At 50.5% G+C, this 20,757-nt stretch overlaps 1 protein-coding gene across 2 annotated transcripts in view; it reads right to left on the minus strand.

Moving 5' to 3' along the window:
- Positions 1-4,479: 4,479 nt before the first annotated feature.
- Positions 4,480-20,757, minus strand: part of KIF6 (kinesin family member 6) — a 389,937-nt gene continuing 373,659 nt past the window's right edge. The window contains exons 21-23 of one of the 2 annotated variants that reach the window (XM_003833335.7): positions 20,140-20,229; positions 18,166-18,272; positions 4,480-11,062 (exon numbers count right to left, since the gene is read on the minus strand). In XM_003833335.7, the coding sequence (XP_003833383.2) occupies positions 11,046-11,062; positions 18,166-18,272; positions 20,140-20,229 (214 nt within the window). In that variant the 3' untranslated portion in view covers positions 4,480-11,045. The remainder of the gene's footprint in view (positions 11,063-18,165; positions 18,273-20,139; positions 20,230-20,757) is intronic. The other variant, XM_034962039.3, reaches the window with a different exon arrangement.

A 20,757-nucleotide genomic window follows, 5' to 3' on the forward strand; every position in this document is an offset into this window, starting at 1 on the left:
TGAACTTTTTGAGGAACTGCCAGGCTATTTTCCAAAGTGGCTGAACCATTTTATATTCTGACTAGCCCAGGGCAAGGATTCCAATATCGCTGCTGTGTTTTCTGCTGTTTGCTTTAATGAGCTGTGGCTGCAGACACTGTGAGTTGCCTGCTGAGTATCCTTTCCCTCCTCCCCAGCTAGCAGAACCCCGGCTTTGTAAGTGTCAACCCCAGGTAATTGAGCATAATTGGTCTAAGTCATAGTGCTAATCTTGCTCCCCTCTGTCTCAGCCCCTGAGAGCAGTGAAGTCACTGAAGACCCATAAGACAGTGGGCAAGAGGGCCAGGCTGAGGAGAAAGCCAAACAAGGCACCACAGTCCCAGCCTCAGCCTGGTTCCTGGGAGCTCTGGCAGGTGAAGTGCACCCCAGTGAGTCCCAGCAGGGGAGCTGGGCCTTCATATCCCCACATTAGTCCGTCACTCATGCATTTCTGGCTTTGCACACGTGCAGGAAAGATGGCTCCAGGAGCTTGTGGAGAGACCTCTGAAGGAGAGCCCCAGGTGCAGGCTAGGCCACTGGGAGAAAAACACATTAAAGCCGGGGGAGGAGACCCCAGGGTCGAAGCGTCCCCTGCACCCACTTTCCCAAGCTCCCTTGCAGCTGGGGCTGGCCACGTGCCCAGGTCCAGCCATGATTGGGCAGAGTTGGCTGAGGAGGTTTGGGCAAAATTGTTGTCTGTAGACCAAGGGTTCAGCTGCAGCTGGCCCCACATTTCTGCCTCTTTCTGTCTGGACCTGCTGAGCCATCTTGTGTCCCTGAGGGAAAGGTCATGGGCACTGCAAAGACACTGGACCAATTCCTGCACACACCTCTCTAGATTTCTTTTTATATTAAAAACATAAACCTTGTTTCAGCCACCATTAGGTATTATGTTACTTCCCAATTGTTATTATGAGTTTTTGTTGTTGTTCTTTGTTTGTTTGTTTCTTTGTTTTTTTGAGATGGAGTCTCACTCTGTAGCCCAGGCTGGAGTGCAGTGGCATGATCTCAGCTCACTGCAACCTCCATCTCCCGGGTTCAAGCAATTCTCCTGCCTCAGCCTCCTGAGTAGCTGGGACTACAGTTGCGCACCACCATGCCTGGCTAATTTTTTGTATTTTAGTAGAGACAGGGTTTCACCATGTTGCCCAGAGTGGTCTTGAACTCCTGAGCTCAGGCAATCCACTCGCCTCGGCCTCCCAAAGTGCTGGGATTATAGGGGTAAGCCACTGAGCCCGGCCTGAGTTCTTTTTAAAAAACTGTTCAAGGCTTATTTGAATTGGAAGGAATCAGAACACACTCCAGGTATTTCTGGTAATTAGACTGTGTGCTGTAGGAACTGGGGAGCAGCCAGGGTTCTGGAGCCTCCTAGCTTTCCACCAGCAGCGTGGCCTGACCACTGTCTACTCGCCCCAGGTGCTTCCCGTCTGCCGTTTCTCTGCCTTGGGGCTCCACTCCTGGCTGACCTCCTGGCATCTGGTCAGATCCATGCCCGTTGCCCTCTGCTTCTTTATCTTGGTATCTCTTGGCTTAAATCCTTTATGGATGGACTAAGTGCCCAAGAGTGCCTTTTCATGGTGGCTACTCTACAGGTGTCTGGTGGGCTGAGGATGGCCCAGCCTTGGATCAAGCAGCTCCCTCAGCTGACCTGCCCCAGCCCAGGGGATGGGGGCATCACACATATAGGTACCACCTGGAAGGCACTCGCCGTGGCAGATACGGTGGCCTTTCTGTCCAGGACAAGCAACAATTGTTTTTGTAATAAGGAGGAGAGAACAAAAGAGAGACTGCGAGAGAGAGAGGGAGAGCGAGCGAGAGAGAGAGAGCTTGTAGAAGATAAAAGCTCTCTGCACCAGAGAGGATGTTCCCATCCTGCCTCCCTCGCTTCCTGCCTTAACTCGTTCTACACACACTGACTGAGCGCCCTCCATGTTCTGGGACCTGATTCAGCTACTCTTCCTAGTCCACTGTGGTCTTGTGAGGTCAGCGCTTGGTCAAGATTAGGAGAAAAACTGCAGGGCTGCAGAGACCTCTCTGTCCAACATCTCCCTACGTGGGCACTACTCTGCTGTGAGCTCTGGGTGGACACCAGGCATGATTTACAATCCCTTTCAGGGAATTATTGCTGCTAATGGGCAGAGCCAATTTATGCTTCCCAAGGGGGAGGGCAAAATCAATTAATGGAGAGCCTGACATGGCCAGGCCTGATGACAGAGTGTGGCCTGACATCCGGAGGTGATAAGGGACTTTCTGAGGCTGAACTAATAAGGAGATTGGGGAAAAAGAAGAAAAACAACACCCCCTCCCCATCTGCCCAATCGATTTGGTGTACAATGGGCAGAGAATGCAGAGTAAACAGAGCAGCTGGGCACGAGCCTCTTTCCATCTGAACGAGCCCGGAGATAAGGACTGGACAGGCCGCCCATCCCACCATCAACATAGGTATTCGCTATGGAGCCCCTCAATAGACATATCCATATGGGTGAAAAAGGACACTTTCCAAACCAGAACACAGGGGAGAAGATAAGGCCCACCTGCCCCAGGTGTGTGCCTTGTAGTAGAAAGGGCAAGTGGAGACAGAGAGCACTGGTTTTAGATGCCAGCTCCCTAACTGTGCCTCCCAGATAGTTTGCACCACGTGGCTGGAGCGGCAAGCTTTGGATGTGGGAGCCTGGGCTCCCGGAGTCTCCCCCACAGCGTCCTACGTGGAGGCGGCGGTGGCGCGGGTTTGTAGGGGTCTTTGTGTGTCCTCGTGAGTATGATCTCAGAGGTGGGCCAGCTCGTGCTGTGACCAGCAGACAGACCAGGGAAAGCTGAAGGGTGATTCAAGGTAAAGCCTTGAAACAGACAAACAAACACACCTGTTACTAATTTTGCTCAGAAACTGCATCTTTCTTTTTTTTAAGGAGCAGGATTCCTCTTGCACATGAAATCTTTCCCAGAGCCCCAGTCTGAAGCCTACTTAAGAGTGGAGCTCTGGTTGAAGTAGGGGCAGAGGGCTCCTATTTCCACCAGCCCAGAGAGTGTGATTTCAAGAGCCCTTACTTGTAATTCTGAAATGGATGCCCTTGTCTAAGTTGGACTTCCCTCAGCGCAGGTCCCAAGACACAATGCGGGTGTGTGTGGTTCACCTGGGACCTGATCCCAGGATGCGCAAACAGGGGAGTGGGGAACAGAAGGCAGTCGATTCAGGGTGTGTTTTCGCACAGGTGACTATTGCGGGCAACTGGGGCCCCATCCTGCTGGGGACCTCTGGGAGACTGTGCAGAACACACTGTAGAGTTGTTCCACAGAGTGGCAAGGAAGCTGGGGTGTATATCTACCAACTCTTGTCCCTTGTTAATTGAAGATTGCTCCTGGGGAGGTTAACTCCTGCACTGCCAGCCTGCCCTGCCTGTGGGCTGAGAGCACTCCTGCGGCCAGAGAGTCCCTGTGGGTAGAAAGATGCAGGTGCTTAGGACAGAATGCTACTGGTATAGATGGAGACTTTCCACAAATGCTGCACGTGACCTCCAGGCGGGCTGGGGGGATCTGGCAGGGCACTGATGCTGTCTGTCACAGGCTCTAGTTCTCCACTCCTTTGTCTGGGTCACTGTGGTTTTGTCATTCCTGCAGGGAAATTGCTCTTCTGTGAACCTTAATGAAGGAGTGGTCAGCTTGTCCTGGCATATTAGGCCGGTGCCCTTGGAAGCATGACAAGAGTGGGAAGACCATACCCTCATCTCTTGATGGCCACTCAAATTGAAAAAAGAAATTGTTTTTATTTATTTATTTATTTTGAGATGGAGTCTCACTCTGTCGCCCAGGCTGGAGGGCAGTGGCGCAATCTCAGCTCACTGCAACCTCTGCCTCCCGGGTTCAAGCAGTTCTCTGCCTTAGCCTCCCAAGTAGCTGGGATTATAGGCGCCCGCCACCATGCCTGGCTAATTTTTGTATTTTAAGTAGAGATGGGGTTTCACCATCTTGGCCAGGCTGGTCTTGAACTCCTGACCTCGTGATCCACCTTCCTCAGCCTCCCAAAGTGCTGGGATTACAGGCGTGAGCCACTGTGCCCGGCCATGAAAGATATTGTTAAAAGATCTGCTGGCCATCCCCTGTTAACGGATCTCCCTACATCCCCTCACCTCTTCAGACTATAAGAAAAACCCAGAGCTTTGAGAGTCATTGGAGCTGCAGCAGCAAGAAGCCTGGGCTGCTGTGAGCCAGGATGTGGATGAGGGGTGCCGCCGAGACAGGGAGGAGCAGAGCGTCCCCAGGGCCTGGGAGAGATAATGAGCCCAGAAACCGGAGGAGAGACAGGGCCAGCTGCTCTTGGTGTGTGAGGGTCCTGGCAAATATTTTTTTGTGGATGGACCCCTGTGTGTATAAACAATTTGATGAAAAAAATTTAGTACCAAATTCATGAGCCCATGTGAGGTATAATGATTGATTTGTGTAGATTTAGAATAATGACAGAGAAGAGGCACTTAGGCATTTGTTTATTGTCTAATTGGTTCCCATGACGATTCTTTGTCCTATGGTGGACTGTTAAGAGTCCATGAAATCAGCATGTTAGCGCAGGTCTGGTGGCCCAATCCCAGGTAGTGCCATAAAAGAAATGCCACACCAGCCAGCAGGAATGATCTCCTCATCAGGCTGCTTTCCTGGAACCAGGGACTGACTAGGAAGCCCTAAAACAGCTTCATAGGCATGAGTCCTAGAGCACTTTGGGACATCTGGTCAACCCTATGCATGCACTGGAGAACTTCCTGAAAGAAGAAAAGGGAACTGAGACCCATATGAGGCCTGGACTATGTTAGGGGTGGCCTGCATGGATGACGTTGTTGGTCATAGCTGGTCCCAGCACCAGAGGGAGACTTAGAAAGTTTCTAGCAAAGCACGTCAAAGCACAGGTTCCCCCTAAAACATGGGGCTAAAGGCAGGGGGACTGCTTGCCTCCGTCTAAGGACAGTGATGGAAAAGACAAACCCAGGAGATGTTTCGGAGAAAAGATAACAACAGCATCCCACACCTGGGGCCAGAAGGGGAGGGGTGCTGGCCTGGGGAGGGGCTGCCCTCCTGAGATCAGGAGCTGAGTGAATGGAGAGGGAAGAGTACCAGCTGGCATGCTGCTTGCTCTTTGCTGAGTTCCCTCTCAGTGTGGGTGAAACTGGCTCAGCCCTGCTGGCTGGCATGAGGCCATGGAAAACCCAAATAAAGCAGTTAACTGAAAAGGTTGCTGCTTCCTCCTATTCCTTGGGAGATGCATTCAGGGCTACACTCAGAGGCCACTTTTCGCAAGGTAAGGAGGAGCTTGTATTCAAGGAAACACTGCTTTTTCCTCCCACATTTGACACATACGTTTTCAACTTCCAACATTCACAGCCAACCTCTCTACACCTGCTCTGCCTCGGAGCCCTGGCAGTCCCTGGACACGTGTTATGGAAGGAACACAGTCTCCCCCACATGCTCACATGGCCCAAATCCCCACAAGTCCCCTTTTTGCCAAGCTCCACGTCCTTTGCCTCTTCCCATCACCCAATACCCAACCTGCCATCATTGTCCTAAGCTTCCCTTCCCTGCTTCTCTCTTTGCATCTTGCCGGGTTCTCACACTCCCACCCACCTTGATAGTGAGTCCAAGCCCATCCTACCCCACCCCCAACTCCTTCTTCTTTTTCTGAGACAGGGTCTTGCTCTGTCATCCAGGCTGGAGTGCAGTGGTGTGATCACAGCTCACTGCAGCCTTAACCTCCTGGGTTCAAGGATCCTCCCACCTCAGCCTCCCGAGTAGCTGAGACTACAGGCGCTTGCTACCATGCCCAGCTAACCCCAACTCCTTCTTAATCAGATTGTCTTGCTTACTTGTTTATTGTCCCTCTCTTTTTTTTTTTTTTCAGAGAAGGAGTCTCGCTCTTGTTGCCCAGGTTGGAGTGCAGTGGCACGATCTCAGCTCACTGCAAACTCTGCCTCCGGGGTTCAAGTGATTGTCCTGCCTCAGCCTCCAGAGTAGCTGGGATTACAGGTGCGCACCACCACACCCAGCTAATTTTTGTATTTTTAGTAGCGATGGGGTTTCGCCATGTTGGCCAGGTTGGTCTCAAACTCCTGACCTCGTGATCCGCCAGCCTCAGTCTCCCAAAGTGTTGGGATTACAGGCGTGAGCCACCATGCCTGGCTTGTCCCTCTCCTTCGTTAGAATGTAGGTTCCAAGAATGCTGGCACTTTCTCTGTCTCTGTCACCTCTGACTCCTCAGAACTTAGCACAATGGATGGCACATCCTTGTCAAAACAATGACCAGATGAATGAGAAATGCTTATGTTTAAGGAATTACAAGGAGCATTTTTTCTGCCTAGATTTGAAACACACACCCATTGCATTTTAAAAAATGTTTCTGTCTATTTACTCTATCAACTGTGCCATGCCTGGGGCTGTTTCTATTTGTTTTTTCTTTTTTTTTTTTTGAGACAGAGTTTCACTCTTGTTGCCCAAGCTGGAGTGCAATGGCACAATTTCGGCTCACTGTAACCTCTGCCTCCTGGGCTCAAGTGATTCTCCTGCCTCAGCCTCTGAGTAGCTGGGATTACAGGTACGGAACACCATGCCTGGCTATTTTTTGTATTTTTAGTAGAGACGGGGTTTCACCATGTTGAACAGGCTGTTCTCGAACTCCTGACCTCAGGTGATCCTCCTGCCTCGGCCTCCCAAAGTGCTGGGATTATAGGAGTGAGCCACCACACCCGGCCTCTATTTCTATTGATGGTTTTTTCTCCTCTCATGGCCCATATTTTCCTGCTTCTTTGCATGCCTGATTATTTTTTAATGGACACCAGACATTGTGGATTCTATATTGTTGGATGCTGGTTTCTTTTTGGTTTGTTTTTCATATTCCTTTAGATATTTTGAAGCTTTGTTTTGGGACTCATTGAAGTTACTTGGAAACTTACTGGAAACAATTTGACTCCTTTGGGGCTGGCTTTTTAAGCTTTGTTAGGTGGGACCAGAGCAATCTATCATCTAGGACTAATTTGGCCCCACTTCTGAGGCAGTACTTCTGTGTCTCTGTACAATGACTGTTTTGGGAGGTTTCTCCACTCTGGCTGTTGGAAACATGAACTCTTCCCAACCCAGTGTTATCTCAGGAAATTATTCCACCTGCTTCCTCCTGGTGGTTCTTTCCCCTGCCTTGGGTAATTTCTTCACATACAGATGTTGATCAGTAGTTAGCTGAAGACTCAAGGGTAACCCTCTGAAGATCTCCAGAGCATGCTCTCTCTCTTTCTCTCTCTTTTTTCTCCTCTCTCTCTCTCCTTCTCTCTCTCTCATCCCTGGGACTCTGCCTTGCAAATTTAAGCCACTTTGTCCTCCCTGGATTCCCAGCTCCATTTCCTCAACTCAGGGAAACCACTGGGCTCTACCTGGTTCCCCCTTCCTGGGCTGCAGCCTGAAAACTCACTGCAGGCAGTAAGTTGGAGCAATCATAGGGCTCCCCTCACTTGTTTCCCTTCTCTTGCAGATCAATCATACCCTATATTGCTTGTTATCCAATGGCTGAAAACCATTGGTTTGTATAGAGGATTTTGTCTCATTTTTAGTCATTTAAAGCAGGAGGGTAAATCAGGTCCTTGTTGCTTCATCATGGCTGTAGGTGGTGGTCCTGCTTTTCCATATACAGGATGCTCTCAGTGCCTTTCCACAGGCTGCATGGAGAGACAATGAACTCTGCACTGAGAAATCCTAGATCCAGTCATATACTGTCTCTGGGTTCCAATTTCTGTGCCAGTCTGCTATTGCTACAATTAATGCTATATAACAAACCACTCTAAACCTCAGTGGTTTATGACAAGCAGCATATATTCTCATGCTAATAGGTCTTTGGGTGAGCCATAGTTCAGCTGATCTGGGCTGGGCTTGCCTGGGAGGCTCTGCTCCAGGCTGTAGACTGGGCTCAGGTCTGCTCTCTGGATGTTCCAGGCTGAAGGGGCAGCAGCTACCCATGGCATGTTCATCCCAAGAGAGATCACTGGAGCAAGAGGCAAGCTCAACCATGAGAGCACAATTCAAGCCTCTGCCTGGATCAGGTTTGCCAACACCACATTAGTCAAAGTGGGCCATGACAAAGCTTTGGATGTGTAATTCTATACTGGTGGTGAAGAATTAAAATGATGTATTCAGTATACCACAGTTTCTCTATCTGCTTTCTAAAACTCCTTTTTAGCAAGATCTGGGCAAGCTACATTTTAACCTCCCTCCTCCAACCTCCGTCCACCCTACTTCTTGTCAAGGGATTGGTAGAGCCAGTTGAATTCTAGCAGGGACTGGGCTGGAGTCACTGGCTAGGCTGCTTTCCAGAAAATGTTTTTGAAAATTCCACATTTTGGCCTAGAGTGAACTCAGATACTTCTTGTCATCCGTGGCTCCACTGATCCCAGGTGGATTGCTGGAAAGTCTTTTCAAAACATTGCATCAATTTCTCCCATTTGCAGAGGCCAGTGAACTCTGGGAAGGTGCACTGCCGTCAAGCATGTGTCCATATCAAAGGCCGGGCTTCCATTAGGGGATGTTTGGAGCAAAAGGCCCCTTGGCCAGTTGCTGCACACACTTTGCATATGCTGTAGACACCAGTGGCCCCAGATCCCATGCTGTGTGTTTTTCTGTCTTCATTTCCTTTCCTGTCTTAGTGATTGCCCCAGGAGGCTGGTTCACACCCCGCATGGGGCCATGCCACACATCTCTGTCAGTAAGGCCTTTGGATCCAGGAGATGATGTCTCAGTGGGAGATCTAATGTTGAAAGACTCTGGCAGGGTATGTGGCTCATGCCTGCAATCCCAGCACTTTGGGAGACCAAGGTGGGAGCATCGCTTAAGGCCAGGAATTTGAGACCATCCTGAGCCACACAGTGAGACCCTGTCTCTACAAAAAATTTAAAACGAGCTAGGTGTGGTGGTGCATGCCTGTAGTTCCAGCTACTTTGGAGGCTGAGGTGAGAAGATCGCTTGAGCCCAGGAGTTGGAGGCTGAGTATGGCTTGAGCCCAGGAGTTGGAGGCTGACTAGTGAGGTATGGTCGCACCACTGCACCCCAGCCTGGCTGACAGAGACCCCCCCATCTCAAAAAAAATAAATAAAAGAAAGTAAAAATAAAAGAAAATAAAAGTCAGTAGACTCTACCCAGCTCTAGAGGGCTGAGGGCACTAAGGCATGCCAAGAATACTGCTGCTGCTACACAGGGGACTGGGGCAAATGCCATGCCATCTTCAGGGCTCTTGAGAGTGTGTGTGTGTGTGTGTGTGTGTGTGTGTGTGTGCAGTTACATGTGTGTTCCATGGACTCTTGGGGAGGCTTCTAGAATCAGAATTTGGTCTTCCTCTGGTTCTACAGACTTTACAGAGGGCTTACTATGTTCCATTGAACTGTGAGGACCAGGAGTGGACCAGAGATGCTGGCCCCTGTCCCGATGAGATTCAGTCAGAGCCCGGGGGAAGTCAGAGTGACACCAGCCTGAGAAACACATCTGGGTTCTGGCTCGTCTACTCATGAACTGAAGGACCGTTTACTGAACAGCGACTCTGTGCTTGGGACACAGCAATGAGCAAGACAAACAGGTCCCTGTTGCATTGGAGCTCTTAGTATTATGGGGGGTTGCAGGTATTTCAAAAATAGGCAAGTTCGGAAGGATAACATGTCAGATAGTGATGTGGAAAAAAATGGCAATGGGATAGGGGATAACTAGGGGGTGACTTGAGATGGAGTGGTCAGGGGAAGCCCCCTGAAGAGGGGACATTTTTCAGTGGCATAGAACAGCAAGCTGAATCTCCCCTTCACTCTGGCCTTCTAATTATATAAAATAGGGGTGTGGATTAGAGGAGCTCAATGGGCCTGCCTAGCTTAGAAATGTAATGGTTTAATCTTCTCCCGCATGATCCTGTTACCCAGTCCTAAAAAACGAAAAAGAAAATCAAGCCAATTATACTATATTACCACTCTGCTCCCCTCCAGGGTCATCAGGTCCTGTATTTGTAGGACAGAGACACCAGGAGCAGTGGACCAGCACTTTTATCCAGTTAGCTTCATTTCCAGGTGCCACTCCTGCTCACCCTCCGCTGCCCCTCCCTGGCTGCAGCTGGGTTGGAACCCCCTGGCCCAGGGGGCAGTTCTTCAAGAACCTCCTTGAGGGCTGCCCACCTTCCCTTGGATCTGTCATGGAGAGGGCCCATGGAGACAAGACCCCCAGGCAGCTATGTTTTTCCCTGTGGAAGTGGGGAGTGTCAGCCCAAATCCTGCAAGGGCCCAAGTGGCTGGGTGAAGGTTGTGAGGCCCAAGGTACACACACTGCCCTCTCTCAAGCTCTCAGCAGAGCCCCTGGGAGCTGCCCACTGTTCTCTGGGTGCTATGATGTCCTTAGACCCTGCAGGGCAGATGGCTCCCTGGAGACACAGCTGTTCAGGCACTGCCTCCAGGTCATCCTGGCCAAGAGGCTGATGGTGAAAGATGTGGTCTGGGAGATCAGGATTGGCCTTCAGGATGCCCTGCATTCCACTGCCTTGCCTGTGGCTGGGACATCCTGCCTGGACCTGTCATGGCCATTTCTGGGCTTCCAAACCAGAGCATGGGCCAAGGGAGAGAGCTGGCAAATCGTTAAAAATAAAAATATTGCCCCCCACATTCCACTGGTGTGAGCATCCTCTGACATTATATTTTGATGGTGCTATTTCACATTCTCAAAAGCTTATAAAGATCTACACAAAACGTCACTACAACAGTGAGCTGAAGCCTTCACCCTGCCCCTAGCACTCTGGCCTTGCCCGGCCCTGCCAGCAGCTCCAGCAACCACAGGAAGGATGTCGTGGTCAGCCCCAGCCCCAGCCTCTCGGTGGCCTCCAGGTCAGCATCCTTAAAGAAACACAGTCCCCTCCATGGGAATCAAAGTCACTAGTTGCTCCCAGCAGCCCATAGTTCACTTCTGAAGCCAGAGCAAGTGAGGGGCGCTGCCTTCATCTGTGCTTCATTCTTGCTGGCATAATTCGTGGATGGATATTTCCTGGAAATTCAATTGCTTCCCAAACCTGAAAGGGAGACAGGATGCTTTTGGTTAGGCTGTGCATGCAGACATTGACTTTTCCCAGGATTGAATCGGGGGGAGGGGAGGCCACCAGCCACTCCCCCTGGGTCTTGGGCACTGCATCTGTGTCTTGCCTCCCAGGAGCTGCATTTATACCCCAAGCTCTGAAGGAAGAGGCCCCCTTTGCCCTTTGCAGAAGCTCCACCTCCCTAGGCTGAGACTGATGCCTGTTTTCCTACCCCACCGTTTTGTTTTCTTTTCTTTCTTTCTTTTTTTTTTTGATGGAGTCTCGCTCTGTCACCGAGGCTGGAGTCTTGTCTTTTCCTTCCTTCCTTCCTTCCGTCCTTCCTTCCCTTCCTTCCCTTTCTTTCTCTTCTTTCTTTCTTTTTCTTTCTCTTTCTTCTCTTTCATTCTTTCTCTCTTTCTCTCCCCTTCTTTCCTTCCTTTCTTCCCTCCCTCCCTCCCTTCCTTTCTTTTCCTTTCTTTCTTTCTCTTTCTTTCTTTCTCTTTCTTTCCTTTCTTTCCTTCTTTCCTTTCTTCCTTTCTTTCTTCTCTTTCTTTCTTTCTTCTCCTTCCTTCCTTCCTTCCTTCCCTCCCTCCCTCCCTCCCTTCCTTTCTTTCTTTTTCTTTCTTTCCTTCCTTCCTTTCTTTCTTTCTTTTCTTTCCCTCCCTCCCTCCCTCCAGCCTCCCCTCCCTTCCCCTCTTCCTTCCTTCCTTCCTTCTTTCTTTTTCTTTCTTTTCTTTCTTGACGGAGTCTTGCTCTGTTACCCAGGCTGGAGTGCAGTGGCACAATCTCGGCTCACTGCAACCTCTGCCTCCGGGGTTCAAGTGATTCTCCTGCCTCAGCCTCCCAAGTATCTGGAATTACAGGCACCCACCACCACGTCTGGCTAATTTTTGTATTTTTACTAGAGATGGGGTTTCACCATGTTGTCCAGGCTGGTCTCAAATTCCTGAGCTTAAGTGATCCTTCACCTCAGCCTCCCAAAGTGCTGGGATTACAGGTGTGAGCTACCACACCTGGACAACCCCATGGTTTTCATTGATGCTCCTACCTAATCCTCAGATTCTCTCCTTGCTTTTTCCTCCAGATATTAATTATATTCCAGGATGGCTCCTCCTGACCATGTGGCCCCTATCCTGTCATCTCCCATGGCTGGGCATGGAGAGGGTTCTCTGGATTGAGAACCAGGGCCCTTGCGTTCTAGCCAGGACAGTCCCCAACCCACGGTGTGACTTTGGGCAAGTCATGTCAGTTCTCTGGGCCTAACATTTCTCTTTGCTGGAGCAGATGAGATACCTGGAAAAAGCAAGGTGGCTTCTTGCTTCACAAAGTGTGGTCCATGGACCAGCAGTGCTGGCATTTCCAGGGAGCTTGTTAAGAAAGGCAGAGTCTAAGACATGGTCCACCCTGGACTTACTGGATCAGAATCTACAGTTTGACAAAACCTGTCGATTCATTAGCACATTAAAATGTGAGAACTGGTAAGAGTGATATGCAGTTATTTTGCTTAAAGTTTGGCTAATTTAGTAAGAGCAAGAGAGAATTTCTGAGATTCTTGGATGAAGTAATAAATACAATGTTTAAAAAAATTTCAGTGGACAGAGAGCCTGAGGTGTGAGGCTGCTCAGGGAACAGGTGAGCAGGCAGCTGCAGCCCTCCAGGTTCGGCCACAGGAACCTGGTACTGGGTGACGAGTGTTAGCTTGGTTGGCTTGATATTGCTGTGGAAGAAAGGGTAATTCTTGGTGATACATTGAATGGCCAGCTAGTGCGGAGGAAGAGATTGGAAATAATTCACGGCTGTGAGCCCTTGGTCTTTCAGTTCTAATTCTGTGTGCAAGACCTCTGGCAGGCCTTGCTGTTTAATTAAACAAATATGGTCCTTATTTTTAAGACATTCTGATCTGTCCGAATTGAATTCTAGAACGGCAAGTAAGAAGACAAGTACACCAGAGCCTATGATGGTCATGTGTTCCTGTCACTCTGGACTTGTGGTTCCCAGCTCTGCTACACAATGGAAATCTCTGGAGAATCTCTAGAAATCCTGGTGCCCAGACCACAGCCCAGAACCATTAAGTCAGGATCACTGGGGTGGGTCCAGGTGATTCTGAGGCATGGCCATGGCTGAAACTCACTGCTTTTGTCTCTCTAGTACAAGGACTGGCAGGGCAAGAGCTGGGGGCCCGTGGGCACGTGGCTGCTGATGAGATCTGGGGTCTGTTTCTGCTGCACTGTTGAAATGCAGCCTGGGCCAGGATTGTGAACGCTGCCGGTGGTAGGGAGCATGGAGTCTGAGCCATCTCCCACCCAGGATGGTCTCTGAGCCCCTCACACACTTGCATGCAGTAATGACAGGGGGTGGGGGGGGGGTGGGGCCTGGGAAGAAATGCTACAGAATAGGGGGGAGAGCACGTTCTGCCCCAAGACATAGCTCCTTACATGCACAGACCTCAACACAAAAGGCACCATTTCCAACTCATTCACTTTATGGGCCCCAGTTAAGTGATGAAGCTCTGTCTGTATTGGGGTTTTGATTACCGTGGGCTCCCAGAAAGGAGGGCACACTACAGATATACCATTAAGAAAAAGCAAAATCACACCTCATGGTGTTGGGCCAGCTCTCACCACAGAGGCCACTTCCCTGTTAATAATTCCTTGGTGCTTGGGCGTTGATAAGGGACTTTAATGGAGATTATCTGGGACAGGATCAGAGCCTGGGCAAGGGTGGAATCTGTACATGACAGACAGAGGGAGGCTTGGGGAGGTGACCTGCCCAGTGTCACGCAGAGCAGAGATGGCCTTGGAATTTCCGCCTTTTCCCTCCCAGCTCGGGGCTCTTTCTCTTTCCCTGGGAGGGTTTCTGAACACAGAAGAGAGCTGGAGGGTTTCTCTGAGTGGGGTGGAGGGCTGGGAGAGGCAGGACCTCTTCCTAACACCTCTTGGAGAAGATAGACTTGTGGTTATGGGGGTCACACCATGGTTCCTTTCCAGATGGGAATACTTCCAAACTCAGGGATTAAGCAAGATTAAAAACAAAAAGGCCCTCTAGAAAGGGGTTAACCTCATTTCCTCAGACATAAAAACTGTCCTTGGCAGTTGGAAACAGCAGAGTTGACTCCACAGATGACTGATGCCCCTTACGGGGGTTATATACCTGTCCACGCCTGCCCCTGGCAGGGATTTAAACATTCCATGCTGTTCCATGAATCCTAAATCAAATAGATTCATCCTGGCCCTTGGTGAAGCCTAAGAGCTGGCGAGGCTTATGTTAAATTGCCCTCTCTGGGCTCCTGCTCCCGAGCTGACAGTCACAAATTCCCCTTAATGAGCACTCCTGAAGTAACCAAGGCAGCGCTGTGAGCTAAATTAAGATTCGAGAGCCCAGGCAGGGAGAGGGAGGTGTTTGCTTTGGCTGAGAAGGTGCCTGGGCCCCGGCCTGTGTGTTTGCCTGGGTGCCCTGATAAGTGGGCTGCATATTAAGTGCCACATGGTGGGACCAGAACCATCTGCTGTATGTCTGAGAGGTCACGCCTGCTGGCCCTTTGGGACCTGGTGGCAGAGGGACCCCGTGTCAACCTGTCTTTGGCTTCCTTTGTGGCCCCGTGGTCACTGAAAAGCCAGAATGAATATTCTTCCTTTCGGAATAAAAACTGAGCTGTGGAAGTTTTGTTTGCTTTGATGAATTACTTCCAGGCTGCTGTTTATTTGGAGAGCAAAGCTCCCCAGCTGCAGGGTGGGTAGAGGCTGCGGTCACTCCCCTCCTGTCAATGCTAGTTCTTGTTCCTGAGGCCGAGAGAACTCCTGACAGCAGAGTGGGCATATCTTGGTAGTTGCAGCTTTTCAAGACAGTGTGGCCCAGTGGGGAGAGAGCAGAAAACCTGGGTTATGCTGGCTCTGCCATTTATCAGCTGTGTAACCTTGGGCAAGTGATACAACCTCTGTGTGCCTCAGTTTCCTCAACTGTCCACAGGGGATCATAATCTTGGCCCTGCATGCCTTACAGGAGCATTAAGAGCATCAAATGAAACAATAAAAATGAAAACATTTATAAATGGTAATTTGCCATACATATTTTAATAAAAGTGCCTGCCCTTCAATCCAGCTCTCTGCACTGCCTGGGGACAGTGTTAGCAGGAGGACACCACTCTGACAGGGACCTGGACTTCTGCCTCTTCTGTTTGGAGAGAGTTAGATGATCACATCTCTTATATGTACAAAAGCTTAGTGAATGTAACTTAGAGATATTGCTTGCTTGTAGGCTTCTTGAGGGGAGGAATGATGGTTGGTTTCTATGGATTTGTTACAGGGGAAGGGATATCTCAGCTCAAAGGATATCCTGCGTATCCAAGCCTTCCTCCACTTGTGCCCCGCACACTGTCCCCTCTACTTTCTCAAGGAAGTTTTTCCTGCAGCTCTGCTCCCCTCTCCCACCACAGCATCAATTTCCCTCTCTATGCATGTTTCAGCACGTGAGCATGTCTTAACATGCAAAGCATCCCTCTGGGCTCCTGCTTCCCTTTAGCTCCAGCCCAGTTCTCTGCTCCTGTCACTGCTCAACCCCCTGGAGGGGTTGTATCTGCTCACTGCCTCAGCCTCTTTCCCTTCCACCCTCTCCCCAGCCACTCCCAGTCCCCTGGCTAAATGGTGCTTGTCCATGATCACCCTGACATGCAAAATGGCCAGTGGTCCACATTCCATCCTGCCACACTCTACTGGCCCGTCTCCCCTTGGAGCTTGTGCTTCTCCAGCTTGTGCTTCTCCAGTTTGTGCCTGAGGCCATACCCACTTATCTGCTGTTCCTTTTCGCACCCTGGCAGTGCCTTCTCAGCATCTCTGCTTCCTCTCTCTCCGCAACTGTTGGAGAACCCCAGGGGGCTGTTCTCAGCAATTTGAATACCTCCATCTCTGGTCTTCAGAGGACATTGTACTCAGTCCTGTGGCTTCAGACACCAACCAGACATGATGACTTGCATATTTCTTTTTCTAGCTTAGACTTTCTCTCTGAGCTCCACTGATGCTCACCTGTCTACTCGACACCTCCTCTTGGACATCAAACGTCATCTGAAACTTCAAACAGGGCAGCCAGAACTCTCCATCCCTCCAGCTCCTTGCCTCTGATGGTCATGCCTCCCTGCCTTTCTCATTTCAGTAAATGGCACTGCCATTCTCTTCGCTGCTCAGATCAAAAGCCCAGGAGGTGCCCTGACTCTCCTCTTTCTCTTGCATCTCACATTTGGTCTACTGGTGAGTCCAAGCCACAATCATCCCTTGCTGGCACTTTCATGGTAGCCTGGTAACTGGTCTACCCTTGGCCCCTACAATCTACACTACATGTGACAGACAAAGTGAGCTTTTTAAAGCATCAATCACATCATATCACTCCATGGTTAAAATTATTCAGTGGGCTTCCACTCTATCTAGAATAAAATTCAAATCTCTTTCCCCTGTGCATAAGCCTGGTGTGACTTGGCCCTTGTGCTCTTGCTCCCTGCCCTCCAGCCACTCTAGCCTCCTTCCCACCCTGTGGCCAAGCAAAGCTTCCCCTTCAGGCTTCTCGCTTTCCGCTCTGTCTGCTAGGACTGTGCATTCCCAGAACGCGGCATGGCTGCTCCATTCTCATGATGCAGCTGTCAGTTTAAAGTTATCTTCTCCAGCAAGGCCTCCCCAACCTACCCAGCTAAAAGCAGTCTTCCCAGTTACTGTCTACAACATTACATAGTTTAGCTATTTCATAGCACTTATTATCCCCTCAAACAATCTTACGTATTTGTCGATGTGTTCTGTGTTCATTGTCTGTCTCCTTCCTCCCCCTAGAATGTCAGTTTCTCACGTGCTGGGTTCTGTCTTGTTCTCTGCTGTAGCCCCAGCACTAGTAGTAGTGCCTGGCATAAGAAGGCACCCAACACATACAGTGTTTGCTGACTGATTGGCTGTTCATTGCTGTTCAGTGCCTGATACCTATCATCAGAGTATTTGGGGCATAGATGGGGACTTGGAGATCACTGAATCCAGTTTTTTTTTTTTTTTTTTTTAGACAAGGAAACTGAGAATGAGACAAGATCACAGCAGAGGTGGGGCTGTCTCAGGCCTAAGAAAGGACCTGACAGTGTTGCTGAGGCTGCTGGTCCTGGTGGTGAAGAGAGGATAGTAAGTAAGCAGACTGGCGGCCAAGCAAGGCGAGGACAGGACCAAGGCCGGCTCTCAGTTGCGGCGCTCTATCCATGCACAAACCTCTTCCTGCCCAAACTGCACACGGCTGGTGGAGAAGCTGAGTGCAGGCCCCGCAGGGCAGGCATCAGTCATTATACATCCAATCTGCCAGCCCATACCATCGTGGCGGGGGCGCCTTTCTGGCAATGTGAAAGCAATGTTAAGCTTGCCTAGTAGCCTTTGGGTTATGGGGAGGAGGCTAAGACAAAACGCAGGCCTGGGGTAAGGGGCCCTGGGGCTTGCCCTGTGGGTGCGTGGGGGATGGAAGGCAGAAAGAGAAAAGGCCCAGCCACAGCAGATGGGAGATGGGCAGCTGCCAAGAGGACGGGGCTGGGGGTGGAGGGGGCAGTGATGCAGGCCAAGAAGAGCCTTCTTCTCTTCCTGTTGTCTGACACGCCACTCTTACTTCCTCTGTGATTGTTATGGTGTCCTCAGGCCTGGGCCTTCAAGCGGTGTTTACACTCACAGCTCTTTGGCAAGAACCACACTCTGATAGGGGAGTGAGACTTTAAGCCAGGGGTTCAACGAGTTACCAAAACATCACTCAGCCCCTTCCTGTTTGTAGAAGGCTGAGCAGAGGAGACAGCTGACTTTGGGAACAGAGAACAAAGGAGCTGAAGATCTGGAAGAGACAGAGAGCAAGCTCTGCCAAGAGGGACAGGAGCACCTGGGCGGCCCACCCACTTGGGCCTGTCTTGGTGTTTCTGATGCTGCCCCTTGAGGCTTTCTCGAGAAGGAATCAGAGGCTGGGCACATGTGAGTGACAGGTAGGCCAGTCCTGTGGCTTCAGGAACATGCAGGAAACTCCCTACTCTCCTCCCACCTCACTGTGTGCTCCCCACAAGTGTTGGTGACCTGCTGCCCAGGAGGAGCCACCAAGGGAGGTGCACTTACATTGCTTCTGCAGAATGCTCTGTCTGGCCTTGATGAAGGCGATGATGTCCGAGTCTGTCTGGCTGTCTCCGGTGAGAGGGATGGACGACACTGGCGTCTTGGGGATGCTGGAGGCAACCACGTGTCACATTTTACTACACTTTACAACTGGACTCACCACTTATATTTCCAAAATGCTTTTCCATTTTTGGTGACTGATCTCACTCAGAAAGCTACATGACACAGCTGGCCTGCTTCTCACTCCCTCCTACCTTCTCTGTGTGGCAGCCACACTAAGCCTCTTGTCATGCAAATTGGGTCAAGTCACTCCCTGCCATAGACCCTGATATGGTTTGGCTGTGTCCTCACCCAAATCTCATCTTGAACTGTAGCTCCCATAATTTCCACGTGTTGTGGGAGGGACCTGGTGGGAGATAACTGAATCATGGGGATGGTTTCCCCCATACTGTTCTCGTGGTAGTGAATAAGTCTCATGAGATCTGATGGTTTCATACGAGGTTTCCCCTCTCACTTGGCTTTCATTCTGTCTTGGCTGCCACCATGTAAGACGTGCCTTTCACCATGATTGTGAGGCCTCCCCAGTGACATGAACTGTGAGTCCATTAAACCTCTTTTTCTTTATAAATTACCCAGTCTCAGGTATGTCTTTATCAGAAGTGTGAAAACAGACTAATACAGACCCTTTAGTGGCTTTTCACCACTCATGGAATAAAACTTAAACTCTGTCCCATGACCTACCAGGCTGTGTGTGATATGACCCCGGGTCAGGGGCTCCAGCTGCCCCCTTTTTTCAGTGACTTGCATTTACCAAGCCACTTCCAGCCTCAGGGCCTTTGCTCTGATGCTTCCTCTCCCTGGACTGCCCTCCCCACCACCCGTCACATGGCGGCTGTGCTTTCTCTCACTGCCTTCTCTATCCTCTTACCACCACCACTCCTGTCCTCCCATCCCTGATTTACCCAAACCAGCACCCCTTAACCTGGGGCCCGTCAACTTCTGCGCCCAGCTTAGATGTCATATCATTCAGTACTGTGTCCTCAGAGCACCCTCATTCCCCATGTGGCTTAGCTAGTTGACCTCAAGGCAGAGATTACTATTCTCCTGTCTCTCCTTAAAAACAGAACCATATTTAGCTAAGTTGCCACAACTAAAAAAACTACCTTTCCCAGACTCCTTTGCTGCGATGTGTGGCCGGGTGACCAGGTGCTGGCCAATGAGATTTGTAAGTAGAAGTGTTGTGTGGGAATCTCCTTAGAAAGGGAGGGCTGTGTGTGCCCTCCCCCATCCCCTTTTCCATCCAGCTTCTCCATATAGCATTCCCCTTCAGCAAACTCAGAGCAGTACACTTGCCTGGCCTTGCCAACTTTCCGTCTGTCCTCACCCCTGTGCCTCTGCACAGCAGGAGGCGGTAGCCACTTCCTTAGAAGGCAGTAAGGACGGTATGTAACAAGGGGCTGGCCATTCCCGCAGGTAGTTTGGGTGTTGGCTTTCCCGCTGCAGGCCAGCTGGAAGCACTAAAGCAGAGCCCAGGCAGGCAGGGCAGAGGCTGTGCTGGTGAAAGAGGCTGAGCAGCCATTCTAGCCGGAGGATGCTGATCAACTCTGCTAAGCCTGGAAGCAAATGCTGCTGGGTCTTCAGGCCAGGCTTGTCAGCATCCTGCTCTGCTCTGTGGTGGGGCTGCCCTGGGCTGGCTCTTTCCCTTTCTGGCCCCCAGGTACGTCTATTCACAAGAAGATATGAAACAACTCTGCCCAACACAGGGTCCTGGTGACTGTGGGAGAAAACCTCCCCGCTTTGAGTTGGCCTGTGTGAGAGATTCCAGGGAATTCCCAGGGGACCAGGGCAGAGGCCAGACCTGGGTTCTGTCTGTGTGGCTACTGGACGAGGGGCTTTTTCGGGGAGTAGACTGGAGATGGAGGCCCACTCTGCCCACTGCAGGGGTTGTCACAGGCATAACAGGAGAAGACCACAGACCTGTCTTCCAGTGGGGTGCTGGTGCTGCTCTGTTTCTGGCTGTGTGGACTGGGGCAAGGCGAGGGCAGGATTTTCCTGGCATTCACATCACTGCAAAACACAAACAAACAAAAGCAAAAGGAATGGGGGCAAATTTATAGAAGAGAAATTCAGGGTTTATATCTAGGAGCTGTTATGGACTGAATGTGTCCTCTCAAAATCCCTATGTGGACACCCTAATTCCCAGTGTGATGGCATTGGGCAGTGGGGCCTTTGGGGGGTGAATAGATTTAGATGAGGTCCTGAGGGTAGGGCCCCCGCACTGGGATTAGTGTCCTTATAGGTATAAGAGGAGGATGAGAAACTACAGTGCTCTCTCTCTCTCTCTCTCTCTCTCTCTCTCTCTCTCTCTCTCTCCCCCCTCCCTCCCTCTCCCTCCCTCTCCCTCTCTCTCTCTCTCTCCCTCCCTCTCTCTCTCTCTCTTTCTCTCCTATGTGAGCACACAATAAGAAGGAGGTGCCAGCAAGCGAGGAAGGAAGCCCTCAGCAGGAACTAAATCTGCTGTGCTACGGACTGGAGGTTTGTGTCTCTGAAAAGTCATGTGTTGAACCTAATCTCCAATGTAATGGTAGTAGAGGT

This window comes from Pan paniscus, chromosome 5 (assembly GCF_029289425.2).
Source record: "Pan paniscus chromosome 5, NHGRI_mPanPan1-v2.0_pri, whole genome shotgun sequence".
Classification (NCBI taxonomy): Eukaryota; Metazoa; Chordata; class Mammalia; order Primates; family Hominidae; genus Pan; species Pan paniscus.